At 35.0% G+C, this 17,836-nt stretch overlaps 2 protein-coding genes across 3 annotated transcripts; both read right to left on the bottom strand.

The window, feature by feature from the left end:
• Positions 1-1,355: 1,355 nt before the first annotated feature.
• On the bottom strand, positions 1,356-2,689 carry LOC147390351 (uncharacterized). The gene is made up of 2 exons (XM_086460204.1): positions 1,998-2,689; positions 1,356-1,765 (listed from the first exon to the last, which is right to left on the bottom strand). The coding sequence occupies exons 1-2, from the start codon at positions 2,550-2,552 to the stop codon at positions 1,466-1,468; spliced, it is 855 nt and encodes a 284-aa protein (XP_086316330.1). The 5' UTR covers positions 2,553-2,689; the 3' UTR covers positions 1,356-1,465.
• Positions 2,690-6,192: 3,503 nt separating this feature from the next.
• Positions 6,193-13,123, bottom strand: LOC147390350 (G-type lectin S-receptor-like serine/threonine-protein kinase At4g27290). 2 transcript variants are annotated; one of them, XM_086417354.1, is made up of 7 exons: positions 11,688-13,118; positions 9,599-9,724; positions 8,295-8,452; positions 7,980-8,187; positions 7,573-7,810; positions 7,316-7,466; positions 6,193-6,695 (listed from the first exon to the last, which is right to left on the bottom strand). In XM_086417354.1, exons 1-7 carry the CDS (start codon positions 12,973-12,975, stop codon positions 6,387-6,389), a joined length of 2,478 nt encoding a protein of 825 aa, XP_086273480.1. In that variant the 5' UTR covers positions 12,976-13,118; the 3' UTR covers positions 6,193-6,386. The 2 variants fall into 2 exon arrangements, with proteins under 2 accessions (XP_086273480.1, XP_086273481.1); XM_086417355.1 differs by lacking the exons at positions 7,980-8,187; positions 8,295-8,452 and having other exon boundaries at positions 11,688-13,123.
• Positions 13,124-17,836: the final 4,713 nt, after the last annotated feature.

Below are 17,836 nucleotides of genomic sequence, written 5' to 3'. Positions count from 1 at the left end.
AAAATAGGTTAGGTGCCTACGTGACATGCTTTTAAGTGGTGCTTAAAATACCTTGGACTAAACTTGTAATCAACTTGTGCCACATAGACACTGGTCCTATCTATAGAAACGGGACACTGTATGTGATTTGATTGTTGGGTTGAAAAAATCAGGATTTTCTACAGCACATTTGAAGACAGGAATAGCTAATGAATGGTTTATCTTTAGAGGGTTAATATTGATGTATTTTTGCAGAAAAAATCAATGGGTTTGGGCTGGAGGCTTAGTAGGACTTAATTCTCGAATTTTCCTGATTCTATGGACCCGCTTTCAAATATTTACTAACATAAGGATTACAGGGTCTTGGATTGAGAGAATCCCTTCCACTTTATCGAGACAGTTGTTTTGTTTTTGTGTGAGTGTGCGCGCGCGTGGGGTGGGGGATATGGGATTTTTTACCTACTGACATTTGTTTTTGAAAAGAACAGCGCTGAAGTGACCTCAATTTGTACCTCATATCACACATATTATGTGAAAGTGTATAAAGATCATAAATCGTTTCATCGAGATACGAGTATAAAAGCATATGTGGTTCCAGCCCATAATTTCACTTCAAGATGTGCGAGGTCACTTCAGCACTATTCTTTTGAAAATACTAGAGATTATTTTTAATAAAATAATATTGAAATGACTTAAAATTGGACCTCACATCGCACACTCTTACGTGAAAGTGTAGGGGAACCATAGATGCTTTTCCTTGAGATACAAGTGAAAAAATATCTACAATTCCTATCCACTTTCAAGTCAAGATGTGCGTTATGAGCTGAAATGTGAAGGTCAATCTAGTACGACCCTTTCTAATATTGAGCGAAATTTGAGGGGTATGTCTAAATAAAATAAAAAAAATCTAAATTCCACGTGGACGAATATTGGAGGTCACATCATTAAACGGTGCTCGTTACTAGATGTGACGTATTGAAAGAAGAAAACCTCAAATGAGGTTTGAATCTCCATAAACGAACGGCTGAGATGAAAGCATTTCCCTAGGGATGCCCAACCAAATGACCCCGTAATTCATAAGTGATTTGTACTGATCCCTAGGAAACCAATACCAAGTACCAACCACGAAAGTAAGACGAGAGCAGTAGAACCAACGGCAGCCACATTCTTGTTGTGGTTCGAAGCGTGCTCCAAAAGTATCCAAGGCATGATAGCTGACTCTGACAATATGTTTCTTCTTTGATCAATTCTTTCTACCATATATGTATAAATCTCAACAAAAAAGAAAAAGAAGAAAAAAAGAAGAGGTTTTAGCAGAAATATTTCTTTCCATCCACATCTTTTGATACTAAATTCAATTTGGCCACACTTGAAACTAAATTTAAAAATACAATTAAAATACTAAAATCTCGATTAATATTGGCTAAAACTACCTGTTAGAAGGATGAATATTTATGTTAAATAGTGATTAACAAACAGTTCTACCTTAAATCTGACGTTTGTTAGAGTCTCTGGATATAAGATCAACGGTTCTAGGATCTTTGCTTATTTTGCAGATACCAAGGATCTTTGCAGACGCGTCATCGCCAGAGATCACGTCTTGCTGGAATCTCTCGAGTGATCCAACGAGTGACACCTCTTTCGACTCGGTTTGCGTCTTCTTTCGATCCTTAAATGGCCTCAAGGAATCTACAGATGTGGCTTCGTCTTCGGCTAAGTTTCGAGTTGTCTCTGTTGTCAACGTTGCGTCATAGTTCCGTTTGGACGACGCGCAGCTGTGATCTCTCTGCGATCATAAGAAATTCTATCTAACTGTTAGATCTTACAATTGAATGTCGATTTTAGGGTTAAAATTGAAGCAAACACACCGAATCCTTTAAAAACGATCATCTTTAAGAGCAGTAAAGTTTAATTTTCTGTACAGAAGAGAAATCTTTAAAAATAAACAAATTTTTTTGTCAGATCTACTGAAGTTCAGAGGAAGAGATATTAAAAGAGAAAAACAGAGGAAATCTGACCCGAAAACCGAGATCTGCATCCTCACGCATCCGTTTTAATGGAAAAATTATCTCTGTTTCAGCAACATCTTCGCCACCACAACAGAACCTTCTAGAAGACGCTTCACTACTCGAAGAAGTCGAGACTGGTGGAGGTGGAGTAGAAGTCCATGGAACCACTTGATTCTCTCTGTCTTCATCATCCTCTACTTCGTTACCGTCACCGTCACCGTCACCGTCATCATCATCTTCATCCTGATCATCTTCACCGTCAATCTCCTCATCTTTACCATCATCATCATCATCATCATCGCTTTCTTCTTCTTCACCTCTAACCAGCCTTCCATTGGAGCTATTAACGCAAATCTCACAGACCGAAAACGTTGGACCAAGATTCGTCCCCGAAGCTTTCCATGGCGTTGGAGATTGACAGACAAGACAAAGAAGACTCCTGGAGTGCCTTGCGACGAGGAAATTCGCACAATGAACCTTCGAATCGCAATTCCAACACAAACTCGCTTGATCCGATTCGCAATACATCCTCGCTGGTAAATCACAGAGCTCACATTCCTTCATCTCTTCTTCCTTTTTCTTCAATTTCTTTTCTCAAATCTCTATCTCCTCTCTCTTTTCTTAATTTCTTTTTTTTTTTCTCCTAAAATTTCCCTGCAATTACGTCTGGTCTCCCTAAAAGATGCCAAATAGAACAAGTCTAGAGCTAATTGCTGCACTTATAGAAAGCTAGAAGCATCCTCAATTTCCTGAAAAGACCCGGAATCTCCCTTCTTAGTTACGGTCATAGTGATGGGTAGTTTTGTCATTTGATTCGTTATATCAAACGGACGATCAAGCATTCGTGTGTCAAACGAAATTTGATGGTTTTATTTTCTATTTCATCTGCATCCACGTGTAACTATAATCCTGTGATGCCACGTGGTATAAAAAACAATAGATTTCGTGCTGACCCTGAATTGTTTCTTTGGCTCTTCGGGATATTTTGCGGTACTCGAGGGATAATAAGATGATACACGTGGCAATTTAATGATATTGGATATTCTCTTTCCTACGTGTCGATTTCTCGTTCAACGTTGGCTACGGAAGCACGTGATATGGAGTGGCATTGAGAACTTGTGCGGCTGAAAATGAGGTGTATATAAGTGTGGTCCCCGCGTTTTGGGGGATCTTTGGCCTTTATTTCGGTCACTATTAACTGTCATATTTTAATAATTTTTTTTCACTCCATTAGTGGTCTGGAAGAGTCAACTATTTCCCTGGAGATATCATTGCCCTTATTTTAAAATTTAATAATTAGGGTCCGAGAATATATAGAGTGGCGTGCCTTCGTTGCTGGTGTCATGGGGCTATCGTGGTGCAACGATATCCACGTATTCTTTTATATGATCTCTTCGCGCAATCTGACTTACTCACGTGGCGTACCCCACGTGATCGAATTCTACGTGGTGTGCAGTTTCCTCCGTTTGACGAAACGTCTACTGCTGATGTGGAAATAGTAACAGTCAAAGTTCGTTCCTCCTTTAATTTAGCCACGCTGTCTAAAAATTAAATAACAGATGTAGATTAGTACAGCTGTCAACGGATCAGGTCCAGATCACTCTAAGACCAATCCAATAAGTATAGGACCCAAACCCAGTCCAATAAGAATTGGATCAGATAGTTATTGGTATTTATTTATTTACTTATTTATTATAATAAATAATAATTAAATAAGAATCCATATAATCTGACATACCTTGGTATATTCAATCGACACCCCTGACCTGACATATTTAGGAAACGTAGATCTGTACACCTCGGGATACAAAACGACACTTTCCCATAAAAGTGTACCTTGAGGAGTACAAATCTATGATTCCCAAACATGTCACGTCTGGAGTGTCCATTGAGAATGCCAAGCGGGTAAGTCAGGTTATCACAACTCTAATAATACTATTGGGTTCTTTTATTATTAGAGTCTAAATCCATTTGATAATACATCGGATTGGCAAGATATCAAATGATTTCATAAGTTTAATTAAAAAAAAAAAAAAAAAAAAAAACTTCAAATACTTTTACAAACTATATATTATAAATTAAATAATTTCTCACCTTTCACTGGATCAGGGCCTATCGGATTTAGACATGATTGATCCATTGTGTTATTGAATCAATATATATATATTTTTTGAAGGTAGAATCAGATATATATATATATATATCAAATACAATCATTATCAAAAACTAAATCCTTGATCCATATACAAATTTATCAGATTGAAATGGATAAGATATCGGGCCCGACCTGATCCATTTAAAATTTTAAATATTTATTATTTTGTTAGGACACAATTTTCCTTATCAATTTTATATCTATAACATGATTTTTAAGCTTTTAAATATATATATATATATATATATATATATATATATTTTTTTTTTTTCAAAAGATCACTATACAAAGAAAATAATCCCAAAAAATAGATTTTCTCTTAAAATATTTGTACTTGTTCTATTATACATTTAGGAAACTTTCAAATGGAGTTGTTTTTATGTTTGACCTTGAAGGTAAAAAGAATTACCTCACCACATACTCAAATCTTGATGAAGATTTCATTTTCGATTCCTACAAAAAGTCTTAAATATGGGAGGGATTTTCAGATTAAGACTTTTCCATAATTAAGTTAACAAGAATCCAAGAAGGTTAAGTTAGAGAATGAATCAAAAGTCCTTTACCTGTATGTCGATTATGATATTTATAGACTCAGAGAGTCTTTTTTCTTTTTGGTGCCTTTCTAACGTAAATCTTGCAAATATTGTGATTATGATCTTTCTATTCTTATCTTTGTTCATTACGTATTGTATTAGAATTTTTTTTCATCTTCATTACTTGTTGTGTAGCGACATAATTTTTTACTATGGAAAATTTCGTTGCTAGCTTGATTGAAGTCGCCATTATTCTTTTGTAGAAAATGATGTAAATGGAGACTCAAAAATGACTTTAGAAATCCATTTTTGAGGCATTGTAGTGACTCTCATATGGATAAGGGTTGGTCAATATAGAATCTAGGTAAGAAGGTTCGGTTAGAGAACAGGAGGTGTTAGGCACCCCATTCTCTTCACCCAACGGTAGTTACCTTTTACTTGGCCATTTTCAAATGAGGGTCTTTGAAGGTTAAAGAAAAGATTAGTGATAAAATGCAAATGCAGGCATGGAATGAAAATGTATGGGCATGGTGGAACTTTATAGCTAAATGTGCATGACTGTGTAGGCGTGTGATGTTATCTTGAGACATAAAAAAGGGTTTGATATTTGTAAGAGGATATACGGATCATCCTATGGAAGATGATGCCCTTTTGGCTGGTGTCTTCTTTTAAGATGCATGCATGGATAAGTGATGATGTTGGCCTAGGCTTTTAAGTTCGTTCCATGTATGGTATTCCCTTAATACCATGGTCTTTTTGTCGTAAAATGTATGGGGATCATCTCATGAAAGGATAAACTTTTTTTTGGGAAAGTCATCTGGATTGAGGCAGACCCAAACCAACAACATAAGAAAAACAAAGAGAAAACAATTACATCCTCAGGTACCTTGTATTGCTACAATCTCGATTCATGAAAGAATAGACATATGTCATTATTATGTGTTTTATGCATGCAAGCTTATGTAGACATGATTAGAAATTTAGTTGTCTTCCACATAGAGAGGGACTCCATTTATCATCATTGCCATGAATAATGAGTGTGTAAAGAGTGTGCATATGATGAAGATGGTGAGGTGACATGGGACAAGAGGTTGCAACCCTCACCTTTTTCAGTCAAATTGCCTTGCACATTTCATGCACAAGGTTTAAACCTAATTTATTTTTGGAATGAGGGTTTTCCATTACATCCTAAGTTTAAAAAGAAAAATAAGTGGGTGAGGAGGGTAGAAGAGGGAGACAGGAATGCAAAATAGCTAAAATGTAAATTACCCTAACTCTCCTTGGAGACTTGGACTCCTTTGTCTTCTTCTTCCTTTTCTTCTAAGATTTTAATTGGGGTGAAAAGTAAAAGAGTACTATAGATGATCCGCTCCCCATTCAATAGCATCAAGTACTTCTCTGTTAAAATTAATTATGTTTATCTTGAGATGACACATGTATGTTGGGGGATAAAACTTTTGTGCTCTCACACATTTCATAAGATGGTGTTTAGGGATTTAGGCGCACCGCGCATGCCTGAAATAATTTCACAAGCTTTGTAATCACGAGTCATATGTTATCGGGATTAATACAAAGGTGTAAGTTGTTTCAGAGTTAAAAGCTAATCTTCCCTAGTAGAAACATTCAATTTAATATATATACATTTGTGGATGGCCTAATTCAGATCATAATCATCTCGTACAACTGCTATTAGTAGCCCAAAACAAGCATTTAACGACCCTCCAACAACGTAACAGTTATATCATTGGAAGTATGAGATTCTTGATCACTTGAATTTGGATTTGCTTTAGTGGAACTCCTTTCAGTGAAAAAACCTGGTTGTTGAGGTTGGGGCAGCACCACACTTTCACTACTCAACATCAAAAGAACAGTTGACATAGTTGGTCTGTCTTCTATACGTTGTTGAACGCACAAGAGACCCACCTGAATGCATCTTAACACTTCAGGCCTAAGACATAGGTCGCCCATCCATTCATCCACCAATTCCATGGCCTTGTCTTCACTCCAAAGTGTCCAAGCCTAAAAAAATTAAAGTTAAAGACTCCTAAAAATGTGAATTTCAAGTTTATGATTGCATATCTTTCCTAGAATACTATTTTTTATTATAAAAAAGACGATTTCTCCCTAGAGGGGAAAATGTTTTCCCATTCCATCACCACCAACAAGGCTTCATCCCAAAGATTTGGGGCCCACTAAATGAAACTTGTCCTATATTCCAATTTGTCCAGAGCCAAGTCTTCTCTTATTGACGGAGTTGAAAATTACTTTCATTGTCTCCATTCACATTCTTTCTGGTCTTCCAATTGGTTGTTTAGGAAAATGATATTTTCATTATTTTCCACAGAATTCATTTTCTCTTGGTGACGAATTCTATGCAATCATATATACCCCAAATTATGCTATTAGCCCAATATGCGATGACATATTTTTTGTGTGCAACAGCATATGCAATGACATATTTTTTTCAATTTTTTTTTTCTTGCAATATGTGCCACCGCATATGCGATGTGCGAAATCGCATATGTGAACAACTTTTGCTGGTCGCATATAGTTGCATATGTTATTTAACAACATTGGTAGCAATAACTATTCATTTACTTTGAGAAAGATGAAATAATATTTTCATTTGCCAGACTTACATGCCCGAGAAGGTTAAGCTGATGGTCAGGATGATAGAACCCTCTATTCTTCTTGCCGCTCACTATTTCCAAAACTAGAACTCCGAAGCTAAAGACATCGGATTTTACAGAGAAGTGCCCATCAACTGCATACTCGGGAGACATATAACCACTACATGGCATCATGACATAGAAAAAAAAAAATCATAATGGTTTCAAAATAGGGGGATGATAGATTCTTCAATTTTCGTGATGTAATAATATTAATATATACTTACTATGTTCCAACCACTCTGTTTGTATTTGCTTCAATTTGATCTCCTCCAAACATTCTTGCCATGCCAAAATCTGATATTTTGGGGTCCATCACGCTATCGAGTAAAATGTTACTTGCTTTGAGATCCCTATGAATAATTCTTAGTCTCGAATCTTGATGAAGATAAAGGAGTCCTCGAGCTATTCCCACCACGATGTGGAAGCGCTTTTGCCAATCAAGTAATATGCTTCTTACTTCATCTGTATCAGTTTTGAAGTCAATGGTTTAGTTTTAGGGGATTAGTAGTTTAATGATTGTTTTGTTCATTTACATGGAAATTTTTTTCCCAAGAAAAAGTTTTCCAATCTTGAGACTCTTGGTGGGAAAATATTATTTGACTCATCTGGACAAGAAGTGCAAGGAACGAACCGAAAATAAATGAGTCCAAGCTTCTGTTGGGCATGTACTCATAGATTAGCATCTTTTCTTCACCTTGAATGCAACAACCCAACAGTTTAACAAGATTTCTATGTTGAAGTTTCGAGATTAATATAACCTCGTTCTTAAACTCGTCAAGGCCTTGTACAGATTTCTTCGAGAGTCTCTTCACAGCTATTTCTTTTTCTGGTAGAGTACCCTAGAGATTATAATTAAATTAACAAAATTAATTAATGTTCAAATATTAAACAAAAAATGTATTCTACATTTGAATTATATATAGCCACTAAGATAGCAACAATTCACCTTATAGACAGGGCCAAAGCCACCTTCTCCAAGCTTATTTTCTTCAGAAAAGTTATTTGTGGCAACTGATATGGTTACCAAATCAAAGAGAGGTAACTCAAGCTCACCATTTCTACTATCATCCATGCAATCTTTGTCTTCATTGTTCTCCTTGTTACCTATAACTCAAAAGTAGGAAGAAAAGGAATCCTTAATTATAATTAGACTTCTCAGGCATGTTTAGGTTCAAGTATAGTGTGAGAAGGATATCCTAGAAATATATATGGCACATTCAAATCTTGTTTAAGACAAAAATAGGGCTTTTGGTGGTGATGCATTGTTTCTAATAATTGCAAATAAATTAAAATATGAAACTTTTCTTTTAAGTCTGTATGTTGTAAATGAATTTATTTTCAAGGGAATATGAATTCCTTGGAAAAATGGTCATGGGAAAATGAATTCCCCCCTAAGTGGTTTTTAGTTTTTGGCCTCGTGACAGGATAACATTAGGAGGAGGGAAAATCATTTTCTTGGGGGTGTGGGAATGGAAAATATTTCCGTCCCAGCTTGAAATATCACTTTAGGTGGGTAAACGAATTCTAGGAAAAATGCATAATCATACATTTGAAAATTGCCTCAAATCTTTAGGAAAATTATCAGCTTTCCCCAAGAATAACCCTCCAGCTTTGAAGCGGCCAAGTCGATTCAAAATTTTTTGGAGGAACCATCATGTGCAGTTTTTGATATTTTCATCAATATTTGAAATACCTCCTTGGAAATGCCACATTTAAACCAAAGGAGAGGGTTCTACAGAAATTTTGAGGTGGGAGAGCTATTTCAAACTTTTTTCCACTTTATGCTCTTTCTTCTTTTTATCCCTTTGTTTTTTTGGTCAAAAATACCTTTCAGTTTTATAAATTATTTCTTCTTTTTTAAAAAGTACCCTTTTAACTCTACTGTCTTTCCTCTTCTACCCCTTAACCTAGAGAAGATGTCTGTGTCTCCTAACATAGACATACTCTAGCTAGTTCATAATAAAAGTTAGTGTGCCAAACCCACCTTTAAAATATTATGCATAAGGGGGTGTATTCCCTTTCCAATATAGATATTTGTCATCATTTAATTTACTTTCTTATGAACTTCAAATGAAGTACATTTGTTAAAAGTTCAGAAGAACAAATATATATCCTTTTTTTTCTTTCTCCACATTGAAATAATCATTTTTATGAAACTAATTTTCAACTTATAAGTTATACCAATGGAATGGATTAAAGGGTAAAAAATAAAAAAGTTAAGCATACTGATATGAAATAGTGATTGTGTACCTTTGTGTCTTCTCTTCTTCTTCCAAATAAAGTAGCTTAAGAAAAGCATCCCCATGGTAGCTGATGGGATGGTGACGATCATTATTATTCGTTTCTTCATATTTGAGAGGCCACCCTTGGAGTACTCTTCACATCCACATAAGTTTTCATTAGTAGCACTTCAACCTCAATGAGTCGTGCTGGAGTGACCTCAAGTTTGTACCTCACATCACACATCCTGACTTTTCAAGTCAGGATGTGTGATGTGAGGTACAAACTTGAGGTCACTCCAGCAATATTCAATCTCAATATATGCAAATAAAAGAATATGATCATTCGTGGGTGTAGCTCAGATTAAATGATCTGTGTGTGTGTGTGTGTGTGTGTGTATTCTAGGACTAAAAAAAAAGGAAGACAACCAGCAAGAAATGGAATGAAATATCAATTTTGCTTGTGATCCATACATCCAAGAATAATAAACAACAACGAATCTAATCATCATGGCTTGATGGGAAGTTATTTTATTTTTGTAGTTAAATAAAAAAATCCAACAATGTGGTATCAGAACTCCAGTGCTCTGACCATGGTGGTTGACTTATTTTTGATGTTTTAGGTTTTCTAAGAATATTGATTAAATTTTAAGATTCCTATGGATTTTAAATTGCAATACGTTTGGGGTTTAAATAAAATAAGCTTTGTGTGCAATTATTGTTTATTTTGGATGTTATGTTGTACTAATTATTTCTCATCCATTACTCCAGGTAATTTTGATAAGAATAATGATAAACTAACTCCAAAAAAGATATTTAAATATACTCAGTTGACATAGAACCATATAATTTTCATTGTGTATCTCGAGGAAAAATCTATGATTTTGTGCACATGCCACGTCAGTTGAGTATGTTTTTTTGATCAGTTTATCACGACTCTTCTGATAAAAGTCATAAAACTTTTATTTTTTCCTCCAAACAACATGAAGCAACACAACCCTAAGGGATAGGCTCAATGGCAATTTCGGACTGATAAGTGATTAATACCCGTAGATCGTGAGCTTGATACCTGGTATGAGCATTAATTCCTTAGACAAGACCATGGTTTATGAATGGGCAAAGCCCATATATGGACCTGGTCCACTGTCTACGAGGACACCCAATTATCCAAAAAACAAAATATGAAGCTACAATATCAAAATTCTAGCCCAATATCTGCCGAGACGAAAAGTTATGGAACTACCCAACAAGCTTAGCTCTCAAATCCGAGCCTGATGCTAACTAAATGGCCTTTTGTGTTTATATTGGTGGGCCCAAAACTGGTGGAGTGTACTATACGTTGGATCTGGACCAGATTGAGTCCTTTTCTCTAATCTTCTAGGATGCAGAAAACACATGCAATGGGCCTAAATTCCTTTATTGGGTGTACCATATTGTGGTTAGGTGTATTAATTGTTCAAGACTTCAACCAATTTCCATGGTTCGTGTGTCTTGCTTTTTCTTTACCTTTACAAGAAGAAATAGTTTAATACATTAAAACATCCTTTCGAAAGGTTAAAAAATGTGAATCTTCATCAAGTGTACACGTGTCATTAAATGAGTACCCTTGAGCCTGGTGAAAATGATAGAATATCTTCAAAGTCTATGCAAATTTAGATGGACAAAACACATGGAAAGACCATTCTAAGGTAGATGGGATCTTAGAAAAAAAGAAAAAGAAGATACGCTCATGGAAAATCCCTGACAAAGGTAGCAATTCATAGAAAGGGATACTAGCATATTTCAAGAATCACGAAAACGACGACGGTGACAACCAATCAAAATCTGAATTATATTAGAGAAGACATCGCTTTAAGAGAGTCTATCAAGCTTGATCCATCCGTATGTAAAAAGAGAAAAATAATTTTTTTCTGATATAAACATGTATATTCTGTGAAATTGAAAATTGACTAGACTCGATTTTTTGTAATTTTGTTAAAACAAAATTAAGAGAAGACAACCAAACTAACAAAGTGACCTAATCATCTATGTCACATAGCCCTATGAATCTGAAAAGACAAAAAAAAAAAAAAGAAAAATTTAATTTGGGATGAAATTTTAAATAAAGAAAGCACACATACCTAAATCAGAAGCTGCCATCCGAATATAGAGATCCTGTCCAGCATTGCTAAACTGTCTGATGTCCAAAAGATCACCAAACCAAATCACACAACCAGTACCACCTCCATCAATATCCGAATTAGTATAACCCATACAAGAACAATTCTTCAAACACTCAACCCTGCAATCGTCAAGATTCATGCTTGTGTTCACCCAAGTACGCTTCGTATCGGGCAATTTCAACCCTTTAAACTTCACAAACCCCTCTCCCTTACTGCAATCCAATGGTGTCTTATGTACACATCCCTTAGACCAATCCATGCCATTCCAATCCTTCGTTGTATTCGGCTTGAACCCCTTCAAACACTGACAAACCGGTGCATCATTCATGTCACAAGTACTAAATGCACCACAAAGCCTATAATCATCACAAAGATCTCTAGGAACCGATACGTGAAGAACCCAACTAAGACTCCGATCGACCCATGTTAATCGCTGAAGTGCGCCACCATCACTAGTTTCGTTTAAAACCAACCTCGAAATCACAGAATTGTCGTTAAGTTCGTACATGTAATACACTTCATCTTCATCATTAATAAAACTGAATCTGAAAACCGTGTTTGGCTTCAATTCGGGTGCGCCACTATATCGAAGTCCATTCCATGGTCCACTTCGATAATACTCGATCGATTTCTTCCTCATAACTGCTTCAGGATATCTATTAAGATCAATCTCATAAGTAAGATCTCCATTAGATGGGTCATTGAAATTCTTCCACGCTGATAAATATCGGTTTAGCCCAGTCTTCAAATTCCATCCAAGTTTCATACCAGGTAACAAAGTATCTGAAGGATAATTGAAGCTTTCCCATAGATAGATTTCTGAAAAATTTCTATCTTTTTTGTCTTTCAAGACAAGATTTCCGGATTCTAAGAGCTCTACAACTGGATTCTGCGCTGTTTTCGATGAATTCGACGACCATATAATGGTTCTAGTCTGATTGAGAAGAACAAGATTACCCTTTAAGTCTATCATGAGAATTCCTGATGAATCATTAAGTGGGGAATCTCTATTAGCAACCCAAACTATTGTTTGAATTGGGATTCTCTTGTACCAGATTCCTATGTAACGGTTTTTCGAATTAGTGGGACTGAAGAAACCAAGTTCAAAGGTTCCATCTTTGGAAACTAAGGTTTGCCCATCAGTGAGAGATTGAGATGGAGTTATGGTGTTGGCAGGAATGGAGATATCTTGAGAGAAAAAACAGAGTAAATTGGAGAAGAAAATAAGAAAACTAAGGAGACCCATTGATGGGTTTAAGATCTAAGAATTTGGAGATAAAATATGTTTCATTTTTGTTCACAAGATTTCCATGAATTGGCGTGTCTGGAAGTGCAAGTGAAGAAAAATAGCTGTAGACTTTTGTTGACCAAAAACTAGCTCTAAAGTCCAAAGAAATACGGATGGTTGCAGGTAGGTTTAGTGGCTGTAGAAGTGTTAGAAAGCTTTGTCATAAATCGGTACTACCCGGAAGATTAAAACTCAATCTGAATGGATTAATTATTTCAACCATTGGATGGGCATCGAGATTTTTTTTCTTAAGATATTCTATGCCACATCAACTTTTACTAAAGAGCACCCCAATATGTGCTCTAATTCTTAGTTAATATCATATGAATATGGGTTCTCTTAGCCAAAGTTGGTGCTTTTAGCAAGAGTCGTGATAATCCAACGATCCCCTTAGACATATGCCCTCATCACAAAATCGTAGATCATTTGCCTTGGGATACATAAGAAAAAGATTTATAGTTCTACATATTTCAAGACAAATGATCTACGATTCAATGATAGGGGTGTAGGGGGGTGCATGTCAAAGAGGGGAGTCAAAAAATCATTATTCATAAGAGAAGAACGAGGTCAAGGAACATGTCATCAATGTTAAAACATGTGGGTATTTGATCAGAAAACGTGGAGGGGTGTGTGTCCTTCAAAGCTTTAAAAAAGGTATTTTAAGCATTTTTCAAATGTTGAAATGACACAAAGTATTTACTGCGATTCTCACAAGTCTAACGTGGGATGTGCACATAACCACAGATGTATTTCCTCGCGATATGAGTAAAAATCATCTATGATTATATATGCATGTCCACATCAGAATTGTGAGAATCACAGTAAATCCTATGTCACCCCAGCACCACTCTTTTTCAAATAATACTTATAAAAGTCTTTGTAAAGATAATGTTTTAAAATATGGGATTCAAATTGTCCGCATTTTATGCCGAGTGATCTTACCATTCATAATTTAAAAAATATGATTTTTGAAGTCATTTCTTCACTATTTGTCAAAAGCCCTACTCTACTCTAATAAGGCATATAGTCCCAATCAGATTGCTAGCCCATAAAATGTAATAAGACCTCATATTCCAATATCAATTCTATTGTGCTACGTACAACAATTATGATGAATAGTACAGAAAAGAGAAAAACAATTAAAATACAAGAATACACATATTTAACGTGATTTGACGGTGTGCCTACATCCACAAGAGCGAAGAGCTAAATTTTTACTATATGTCAAATTAGGGTAATATCATATGAATTTATAATAAATTCTAACCGTACAATAGGTATTAGAAAATTTTAATAATATGAATTTATAGTAAACCCTAGTCGTTCCGTTCCGATTCACTCTTGGCATCAGTCTGCTTTCTCTGTATACGTGATCTACTTAATATGAGCCACATACTACAACAAGTTCCCTTTTTAGCCCTTTGAATTTGAGATATTTAAGTGGCTTTGTTTTGTGTATAAGAGCAACTTCAACACACTTGGGCTCGAGCTCTGTATCCTCCCCCAACTATCATTTTACTAAGTCAAAAGTATTCTAAAAGCACTCCAACACACTTAAACTGGGACTCTCTACTTTGAAATATTTTGGAAGGAGAAAGTAGGAGAGAGAAAGGAAGAGAGTAAAATTTTCTCTCTATCTATTGGCAATAAAAAACAATGGCAATTGTGGAATATTTTACGTAGTTAATTTTGTGGAGAGTTGTTTTGACTAATATAGTTAGAGTGCAAACCCCTTGAACAAGTAAAATGACTCCTAATAATAAAATACCTACAAATTATGCCTATTTGCATTGGAGTTGCTCTAAGGAGTTCATTGAGAAAAAACCGATGGATATTCACAATTTTCATCAAGTCGATCAAGTTTGAGCTTAATGTTCAAATTTCAAATCCTTTTGAATCCAATAATACATGTATTGTTGAAGTGAGATACTCTTCTTTTCAGAATAATAGTATGAAAGCAATGAGAATAGAGAAAAGAAAAGGAAAAGGACCAGTCTTTGAGGCATGTTGAAGTCGGTGCTTTCTTTTAATGTTATTTGCCCCATTTTGGTATAAATCACAAATGCAAATTGAGTCGTTAGTAAATACAATTTAATGATACAAACAACCACCGATTTCTTTTGTTTGACTATTTTTTAAAGAGTCATGATAATATGACTCGTCAAGTGGCATATTCAAATGATTTCATGATGTGACAAGTTTGGATATTGTAGATCTGAATGCCTTAGGATACACGATTGCACTTTCCCATAAAATAGTGTATCCTGAGGGAATCGTGTATCTCGAGGGAATTGTATATCCCAAGGCATACAAATCTACAATTCTCAAACTTGTCCATGTCATGAAGTCATTTGAGTATGCTACTTAACAAGTCATATTATCAGGACTCTTTTTTAAATACATAACTAACAAGAGAATATTTTTTTATATATAAAGATTCCAATAATATTCCTTTTCAAAATTAAAATTATTAGAACATTTTCAAATTTTCTCTATTTTCCAGCACTAAAGGTTGCTAGTTTGGCCTTAATTATGGTTTAAGAAACAACTCAAAGAAGCTGCATTGTTGATTATGTCATACTTGTGCTCAAGGGCCTGGTCGAACCTTTGCTAATTATTTTTGGCTAATGACCTTGATGATCAGAGATTTGCTGTTTTGAAATGTATGTGCTAAGCTGATGAACGAATGGCATGGCACCTCGTGTACTAAAAAACAGGTAAAATTTAAGCACTTAAACTCCTCTTAAATTTTCTCTCGAATTTTTTTCTCCAATATCCAATCACTGTTGCTTTTTCAATAAATGTGGCACATTGCCATTGGTTCATCAACTTAGCACCTAAATTTTCTAACAGCAAATCTCTGTTGGACCTTGATTGGGGATCAAAATATTTCATGGGAGGAAAGACACACAATCACACTTACAAGATAATGCTTCCATATCCATCGGTGATGAACAAATGATGAGAAACCCTTCTCTTATATTGTGTTCCTTCCTTAACATCATTGAGTTTTTGGCTCCTTAGGCAACATAGATATTTATATTTGATGCATCGATGTGGTAAAAAATAATTGAGTATATATTTGGATCGGAAATGTGTTAAATTGGTTGGATCGCAGTTGGGCCTTAATTTAATTTGGTTGGCTCCATTTGTATTTATTACAAAATTTAAAAATATGTATCATTTTTCCCGAACTACCTAAATTTAATTTTCTGACATTCAAATAAACTGAAGATTCATCAGATTTTATCATAAAATCTGGACACACTACTTAAAATATTGTACTGAAGGGACATGTTTTTGCCCATATTTTTGCTTGGCAATTTTGGCGTCTAGTAATTGTTTGAAATTACTTGTAGTATTCTGGGCAAGATAATTTGCAATTTTGCCTCTTAATTATGCAATCAGGCCAACATGGCATCTCCAAAGGTTATGACCTAATATAATGAAGGGATTTTGTTGAGTTTAGTCTTACATCAGACACTCATTGCTTGTCTCTCTTCTTGTAAACTCTTGGGTCTCTCTATTTATTGCCAATTGATTTTGAGTTAGACCCCCAAATTTATCATGGTATCAGAACTCAAGTTTCTCTGAGCACATCGATTTTAGTGCGCCGTTCTTCGATGATGATGCCACCTACATTGCCGAACTTAAATCAATTTTTTTTTTTACTTTATTATTATTGTAGTTTTCTTTAACAAAACCACATCTCCTTCTTTATCTCTATAAATCTCTTATGTCTATCCATTCATCTCTCACAATCTCATTTGTTTTTCTTTTCTAAAATCTTTCCAACGAGAGTTATTTCATTTAAATCTCACAATCCTAATTTGTGTGTTCTTAGGAGAGATCATAACAGACCTATTATAAAAAATCATCAACTTCGAAAAATTCAAAAAGAACAAGATGCAACATTGATGAACTTTATAAATATGCAATGATCACCAAGAAGCACGATTGAATTTTGGGTGATCTAATATAATAGTATGTCACTTAATAAGATTAAGATAAATTATTTAGAAAAATCAATTGCATACTATTTCTTCAAAAGACCGTACAATTGCAGGAGGGTATAAGAGAATATGATGCATGATTTAACTGGGGGACCACAGCAGTGGGTTGCTGTGGTAGTCCTCCCCAAGATTAGTCCTGGTGCGCGCAAGCTGGCCCGGACACTCAGTTAGCAAAAAAAAAAAAAAAAGAATATGATGCATGAAAAACATTGTATCATGATCAATATATCTCATCACAAAAGGAAGATAGTGATGGAGAATAATACACTTAACAATATCAATTATGATATTCTATATTAGGAAGCATTAATAAATAAAAATATTTATATTAAAATATTTTCATATCTTGGTTGATGTAATCTCTATAAATACCTTATTAGGGTTCATGTATTAATTACCCAAGAATTCTTAATAAACCATTTCTTCTACATGCTATCAGAATGAGACTTTCTCTCCTCCATATCACTTAGTTTATATCTCGACGTGCTTTGACCCCATCTTACCCACATGTGCTAGGACATGTTGAGTTTAGTTCCACATCGGATACTCAATGCCAATTGGTTTTGAGATAGACCCCAAATGTTTCAGATTTGTTTCCACCCAAACATTCTAAAACGAAACAAATTTGAAATCATACCTCCAATAATTATCTATTCTATATTTATAGACTTGTGGAGAACGTGGAGCAAAGAGTCAAAAGATTTCCATAGTTGGTGGAGAAAAATTGAGCTAAAAACAAGATTCAACAGCTCACATTCCAATACCAAGATGACTGAGATGACAACTTTCCACCCCGTCTTTGTCTA

Source organism: Akebia trifoliata, chromosome 11 (assembly GCF_017979445.1).
Source record: "Akebia trifoliata isolate Shusen 1 chromosome 11, ASM1797944v1, whole genome shotgun sequence".
Taxonomy (NCBI): Eukaryota; Viridiplantae; Streptophyta; class Magnoliopsida; order Ranunculales; family Lardizabalaceae; genus Akebia; species Akebia trifoliata.
This window is presented reverse-complemented; position numbering and strand designations above follow the sequence as displayed.

Bases quoted from the DNA above. Each gene is read 5' to 3' on its own strand.
- LOC147390351 (XM_086460204.1), bottom strand. From the start codon at position 2,552: ATGAAGGAATGTGAGCTCTGTGATTTACCAGCGAGGATGTATTGCGAA. The intron at 1,766-1,997 runs GTCAGATTTCCT...TTATGATCGCAG, and splicing joins ATGCAGATCTCGGTTTTCGG to AGAGATCACAGCTGCGCGTC.
- LOC147390350 (XM_086417354.1), bottom strand. From the start codon at position 12,975: ATGGGTCTCCTTAGTTTTCTTATTTTCTTCTCCAATTTACTCTGTTTT. The intron at 8,453-9,598 runs GTACACAATCAC...TTTGAGTTATAG, and splicing joins GAAGAAGAGAAGACACAAAG to GTAACAAGGAGAACAATGAA. The intron at 6,696-7,315 runs GTAAGTCTGGCA...TAATTTTTTTAG, and splicing joins AGCTTAACCTTCTCGGGCAT to GCTTGGACACTTTGGAGTGA.